Consider the following 7,457-nt stretch of genomic DNA (forward strand, 5'->3'; position numbering starts at 1 on the left):
GAGGAGGAGAGGAGGTGAGGATGGAGGAGGAGAGGAGAGAGGAGGAGAGGAGAGAGGAGAGATGTGAGAGGAGGGAGGAGAGAGGGGAGAGGAGAGACGTCTTCATACAAACCCTTGTGCATCATTTAATGCAAACATCAGCACAGGAGAACATGTGATCATGGATCCATAAGGGTCCATCAGAGACCTACAGACCTGAAGAGAAGAAGAAGAACATCTACACACTGACAGAGGAACACACAGAGGAACACACAGAGGAACACACGAGATGTGGAGGTGTGTGTGTCTGTGTGTGTGTGTGTGTGGTTGCTGTTTGGTATCCTGGAGGCCAGGGAGCTGCTGGAGAGTCGGTCCAGTCTCCCTGCATTCCTCAGATGGCCCCAGGTCTCATCAACGCCATCACCAGGAATCTCATATGTCACACACACACACACACACACACACACACACACACACACACACACACACACACACACAGCGTCAGATAGTCTTGCTGGTCGTATCCTCATCCTGTGCAGAGCAGTGCACTCTGGGAAATGTGGTCTGGCTCTGAATCACAGCAGCTCATATACATGTGTGTTACCCAGACACACACACACACACACACACACACACACACACACACACACACACTCTCTCAGCTCATTATTGGCGGTCATGCTCACACGTTTTTCTTCATTATCAGAGCTCCACTCAGCCGCTCTTCAGGTTCACCTCTCATTCAACCACTTCACTTTATTAAAGTGTGATTATCATTACACACACACACACACACACACACACACACACACACAGCTGTCACTTACCCTCTGCTCTCTCTTTGTGTGTGTGTGTGTGTGTCTCGGTGAACAGATGATGTTTCTGATGCTTCATAGGCAGACACATATTAACCCTTTATGCCCCCCTGCCTCAGATCCAGATCCAGATTAGGTTCAGAGCCCTGAGGGGTTCTGATGGTCCAGACTCAAACTTAGGATTCGCTTTATTCATGAATAGATTTGAGCTAAATGTGTGTGTGTGTGTGTGTGTGTGTGTGTGTGTGTGTGTGTGTGTGTGTGTGTGTGTGTGTGTGTGTGTGTGTGTGTGTGTGTGTGTGTGTGTGTGTGTGTGCAGGTGAGTCAGTACACCTTTGCCATGTGCAGCTACAGAGAGAAGAAGGCGGAGCCTGTGGAGCTGCTGCAGTTAGACGGCTACACTGTGGACTACACCGACCCTCAGCCAGGTAACATCTGGAACATGGATCAGCCTCAGCTTACGTGTGCTGACAGGAAGTTTGACCTCGGAGTGTCTTCCTGTGTGTCTCAGGTCTGGACGGCGGTCGGACGTTCTTCAACGCGGTGAAAGAGGGCGACACTGTGATCTTTGCCAGCGATGACGAGCAGGACCGCATCCTGTGGGTCCAGGCCATGTACCGGGCCACGGGCCAGTCACACAAACCCGTGCCGCCCACGCAGGTCCAGAAGCTCAACTCCAGAGGAGGAACGGCGCCGCAGCTGGACGCGCCCATCTCACAATTCTGTAGGTTCAGATGTTTACTTCATCACTGTGGAACCATGACATCATCCTGAACAGGAACACACACTCAATCAGAATCAGAATCGCTTTTACACTTAAAAGGATTTTTTTGTGATTATTGGTGCGATATAGAACATATAAGACAACAAGACAACAACTATGCAGAGAAATTGAAATAAATTAGAAAAGCACACCAATTTAAATAAGATTAAAGGTGCATGTTGCTGTGGAGACGGTGTGTGTGTGTGTGTGTGTGTGTGTGTGTGTGTGTGTGTGTGTGTGTGTGTGTGTGTGTGTGTGTGTGTGTGTGTGTGTGTGTGTGTGTCAGATGGACCTCAGCCTCCCGTCAGAGGGATCAAATGATAATAATAGTATGAATATTTACAATCTGGACTGAAAAAAGCATAAATATGAAATTAAATTAAATTAAAGATGTTAAATTATTAAAATTAAATTAAGATTTTCCAGGAAACTTAATTAATTATTAATTAATTATTATAGTTTTTTTATATATTTTTATTTCTTTCTACATTTTCCTAGAAATTCAAAGAAAGAACAGGAATTTTTTTGACAAATTCTGTAAAAGCAGCAGCATGAAGAAGAAGAGCTGCTCCCTGTGTTTACGTCTACAAGGAAGAGTGATGATGATGATGAGACTCAGTTTGATGAAGATGAGCTGTGACTGAGGCATCTTCATCATCCTCATCATCCTCATCATCTTCATCATCTTCATCATCATCATCATCATCCTTTATTCAAAAACAACACAAAACACGATAAGAAATGAAAAGCACTAGACTTGTGTGTGTGTGTGTGTGTGTGTGTGTGTGTGTGCCTCACAGCTGGAGTCCCTGAGTCTCAGCAGCTGGTAATTACCAGGTTAGCGGTGGCTCACATGAATAAAACAGTGTGTTTACTGCACAATTAAAACGGGAAGCAATCAGTCAATGTTACCAAATAACTGGCGTCTCGTTCACACCTGCAGCAGCACAGGGTCATGTGACCTCAGCCCCTCCCCCGACCCCACACCATCACCAAACTACACACACACTGGAACTTTATCTGCACTGTTTTCCCACGTGATAATGAGAGAGAGAGAGAGAGAGAGAGAGAAAGAGAGAGAGAGAGAGAGCATTTTGATCTGAATTGACTGGAGACACCAACATGACGACAGTGAAGCAGCTGTCGTCACGGTGATGGCGACATGGTGCAGACTGACTGATGTCACTGTGTGTTACTGTCCCCCCCCCCCCCCCGTCTGGCTGCCATGAGGTCACCTTTTTAGAGTCTCTTTGTTGCCGTGGTGATTGACAACCGAGGCGCCTTTGTCCGGCAGTGAAGACGGCGACTGACAAACGTTTTGATCGCCCTGTGACCTTCATCACAAACACAACATTCAGCTCAGGACTAAAATGACCTGATGTGGTCACACACACACACACACACACACACACACACACACACACACACACACAGATGTTCACTGAGGTCACATAACCAGAGCAGCTCAGTCGATCACACTGAGGGTGAATCACTCTCACTCTTCTCTGCCTCCAGAGCCGCAACACTGATATGTTGGAAACAGTGGATGAGGCTCTGATGTGTGAAGCTGTCACAGCTCGTCTGTACTGGACAAAGTCACGTAACGCTGCTCAGTGGTCAGCACACACAGCTGTACACACACACACACACACACACACACCTCTAGAGGGCCAAGACCTTCATCTGTGGCAACAATGTGATGTTCTGATTAAAGCTGATTGATTAATTAATAAGTTAATGATCATTTCAGCATTTCAAACTTTTCACACGGACCCCCCCCCCCCCACCTCACACACACACACACTCAGCTCAGTGCACCCATTAACTCTCCCCAACACCTCTGCAGTCTTTTAGTTTATGGCCCCGGCCCCCCGGGGTGCCCCCTAATTAACCACTGCCTTGAACAAGCTGAGGCTGTGGGGGGGGGGGGGGGCTCAGAGGGACTTTGAATACAATTTCACAACAAATTTGTCCTCACTGTTCTGGTCTGAAGGCAGTAATCCAGACCCACTGGGGCTCGGGGGGGGGGGTCACACCCAGAGGCTCAAGCAGGTTCTGCTGGAGCACAAAGGAGATTGGGGATTACTTGTGTGTGTGTGTATGTGTGTGTGTGTGTGTGTGGGGGGCGGCTCCATCTAAACCTCCTCACATTGAAACATCTGGTTGCTCCTTTAGTCCTCCTCCCCTGCAGGACTCTTCTTAGCTTCTGCACTGTGAAGTTCTTTGTGTTAAAGATTTCTTTCTTTGCTTGGTTTTTCTGGACTGATACCAATGAGCTGTGATGAGCGAGCAAAGACAGCAGTCACATTCTGTTTCCAACATGTCAGTGTCGCTGCCCTGGAGGCGGAGCATCAGGCGGTGACTGAGGAGGAAGTAGTTTGAGCTGGGAGGCGATTATATTTGAAAAAAGGAAGGAAGTGCAACCATGTGCTGGGCTCACTACTTATCAATCAACCCCTCCCCCCACCGTCACTCTCCGCCTGTCTCAGTTTGTTCCAAACTAAACCCATGGTGATGAGCAAAAGCTTCTGACAGAACAGAACCATGTGACCTTCAGACAGGAGAGCAGCAGATTCAGTCTGTAGATAACAACAGACCCTAGCAACAGACCATAACAACAGACCCTGACAACAGACCCTGACAACAGACCCTGACAACAGACCCTGACAACAGACCATAACAACAGACCCTGACAACAGACCCTGACAACAGACCATAACAACAGCCCATAACAACAGACCCTGACAACAGACCCTGACAACAGACCATAACAACAGACCCTGACAACAGACCCTAACAACAGACCATAACAACAGACCCTGACAACAGACCCTGACAACAGACCATGACAACAGACCCTGACAACAGACGCTAACAACAGAGCCTAACAACAGACCCTGACAACAGACCCTGACAACAGACGCTAACAACAGACCCTAACAACAGACCCTGACAACAGACCCTAACAACAGACGCTAACAACAGACGCTAACAACAGACGCTAACAACAGACCATAACAACAGACCCTGACAACAGACCCTGACAACAGACCCTAACAACAGACCCTAACAACAGCCCATAATCTGTGACCACTTTGACCCTTGCCTGTCTTTCTCTTCCTGACTCCTGCATGTGGGCGTGTCCAGATGCGGATCGAGCGCAAAAACACGGGATGGACGAGTTCATTTCAGCCAATCCTTGTAACTTCGACCACGCCTCCCTGTTTGAGCTGGTGCAGCGCCTCACGCTGGACCACAGACTCAACGACTCCTACTCCTGCCTGGTAACACACCCACACACACACACACACACACACACACACTAACACACTGTAGCTACAGCCATGGATGTAAACATATACACGTACACATCACCTGCATTAAGTTTTAGTGTTGGTTTGGATTTGAGCATTTATTGGTAATTGTAACTTCAGGTGATGCGTTCACCGCCCGTGTCTCTGATGCGTGTTCTGAGCCACACGTGTGCTGGAGCATCTGTCTCTGTCTGTCTCTGGTCTCAGGGTTGGTTCAGTCCCGGTCAGGTCTTTGTCTTGGACGAGTACTGCGCTCGCTACGGTTGTCGCGGTTGCCATCGGCATCTGAGTTACCTGAGCGACCTGCTGGAGAGGGCGGAGAACGGCGCCATGATCGACCCCACGCTGCTGCACTACAGCTTCGCCTTCTGTGCCTCCCACGTCCACGGAAACAGGTAGAGCGCACAGGAAGGGGGTCCTGGGTTTGACTCTCTAAATGATACAATAACAATGAAAGCAGGAGAGGCCATCCCTTTCCCACAGCGTGTTTCTGTTCCTCATGTTTCTGTTGGAGCGTCTCTCTTCTGTTCCGTGTCGTTTCTCTCTGCATGTTGTTTGCATGCTTACTCTTTCTGTTTCTTTTGTCTTCTTCTTTTGCCTGTTAACCATACAACCTCCCCCCCCCCCCCCCCCCCCCCTCAGTCAGCGAGTGTGTGCGTTGGTAAACGGGCCCGTTAGCGAGGCTGAGCTGGATCAGGCTCAGCTGGATCAGGCTCAGCTCCCTGCACTCGCTGCTAAGAAGGAGCTCAGAATCATTGAGTTCATGAGGAAAATGGACCTGAGGGCCCAGTGGTTCTCCTCAGCCAGGAGGTGAGTGAGGGGCGGAGCTCAGACCACCAACACGGTGCCACAGCACACTACTGTTGCCATGGTTACCTACACGTTTGATACACCTTGAACTCAGATCATAGTGTTTGAGGTTTACTGGTGTTTTATTTTAGCAGCCAATCAGCAACTTCATTTTTCTTTGTGTGTGTGTGTGTGTGTGTGTGTGTGTGTGTGTGTCTGTTGTCTAATCTTCTCTGATGTGTCCGCACATCAAATCTGTCAAAATCACAGTCCGAGGCTAACAAAGATAGACGAAGACCACCAGAGTGCTGAGGGCAAAGGTCCCCCGTCCATCCATCCATCGATTCATCCATCTATCCATCATCTGTCCATCAATCCCTCTGTCCTCCAGACCAGAAGTGACGAGATAGAGAGAGAGAGGCAGAGAGAGAGAGAGAGCAGAGAGAGAGAGAGGCAGAGAGAGAGAGAGAGAGAGAGAGAGGCAGAGAGAGAGAGGCAGAGAGAGAGAGAGAGCGAGAGAGAGAGAGAGAGAGAGAGAGAGACAGAGAGAGAGGGGAAAAAAAGGCTTCAATATGCAAAATGATGATCCTACATATAGCCACACACACACACACACACACAAACACACAGACCTGGTTCCAGCCGTAGTGCCTGGAGGTCAAGGCCTGACAGGTTGACAGGTCGTCATGTGTGTCGGCCGAAGTCTCTGCCACTGCCAACACCGCTGTGTGTGTGTGTCCCCTCAAACACACCGTCCAGAGTCCACACACACACACACACACACACACACACACACACACACACACACACTAATAGCTGTTTGCCTGGAGGTGTCGGTGCAGGAACTTGGACTCGTCAGGATTTGACTCGGGTCCAGCTTCACGTCGGCTCAACTCATCCTCACTGTTATGGAAACACACAGGAAATGGATGGATGGGGTGGGGGGTGATGGGGGGAGGGGCTGCTTGTGTTGGACGCATGGACGCATGGAGTGAGGGATGGATTAAAAATGAGAGACATTCACGTTCAGACCTTTACCACTGGTGGGGCCTTGAGGGGATGTTTGGCCTGAGGGTGGCGCCAGAGGGAACGTGTCATTATCACAAGAATAAAACAACATTCACAGAGGCAATCAATCAAAAAAATACAAGCAAGTCTGAAGCCACGTCCAAGACAGGAAAGACGGGCTCAGAATTTATCAATCAGCCCCTTTATACTCTTTATTTTACTATTTACTGTAACTAAACCAAATGTGATGAGTATTTGCTGTTAGAGGGAACAAATACAAACCCACCATAACACACACACACACACACACACACACACACACACACACACTGATGGAGCAGTGCAGTGTGTGATAGTGTGTGTGTTCTCACTGTCCGCTGAAATGACATGTCAGAGAGAGAGAGAGAGAGAGTGTGTGAGTGTGTGTGTGAATGAGTGAGTGAGTGTGTGTGTGTGTGTGTGTGTGTGTGTGTGTGTGTGTCATATCTCCTGCGTCTCAACATCCTGTCATGGCCACCAGTCTGTCACATGCACTCTGCTCACACTCCACCCAGACCCCAGCATGTCACAAACAATAAAGACATCACACACACACACACACACACACACACACACACACACACACACACACACACACACACAGGCCTGCTGGTAGAGCTGTAATTGTTGTGTGTGTTGAGATCTGAAGTGTGACTCAGAGAAACCGATCAGACGGCGGTGAGAAAATCTCATCTTGCTGAATTTTAATGACTTCAACTTTCGTTTTTTTTTCTTGTGAAACGTTTGGAG

The 7,457-nt window shown here is 48.7% G+C and overlaps 1 protein-coding gene across 1 annotated transcript in view; it reads left to right on the forward strand.

Moving 5' to 3' along the window:
• LOC142990739 (calcium-dependent secretion activator 1) overlaps window positions 1–5,342 on the forward strand; it is a 12,534-nt gene extending 7,192 nt beyond the window's left edge. The window contains exons 9-12 of the mRNA XM_076140598.1: window positions 1,114–1,222; window positions 1,306–1,518; window positions 4,705–4,841; window positions 5,079–5,342. Coding sequence (XP_075996713.1) covers window positions 1,114–1,222; window positions 1,306–1,518; window positions 4,705–4,841; window positions 5,079–5,270 — 651 coding nt within the window. The 3' untranslated portion in view covers window positions 5,271–5,342. The remainder of the gene's footprint in view (window positions 1–1,113; window positions 1,223–1,305; window positions 1,519–4,704; window positions 4,842–5,078) is intronic.
• Window positions 5,343–7,457: the final 2,115 nt, after the last annotated feature.

The sequence above is a fragment of the Genypterus blacodes genome, unplaced genomic scaffold (assembly GCF_046128005.1).
Source record: "Genypterus blacodes isolate CSIRO-AG114 ecotype Tasmania unplaced genomic scaffold, CSIRO-AGI_Gbla_v1 ptg000710l_1, whole genome shotgun sequence".
Taxonomy (NCBI): Eukaryota; Metazoa; Chordata; class Actinopteri; order Ophidiiformes; family Ophidiidae; genus Genypterus; species Genypterus blacodes.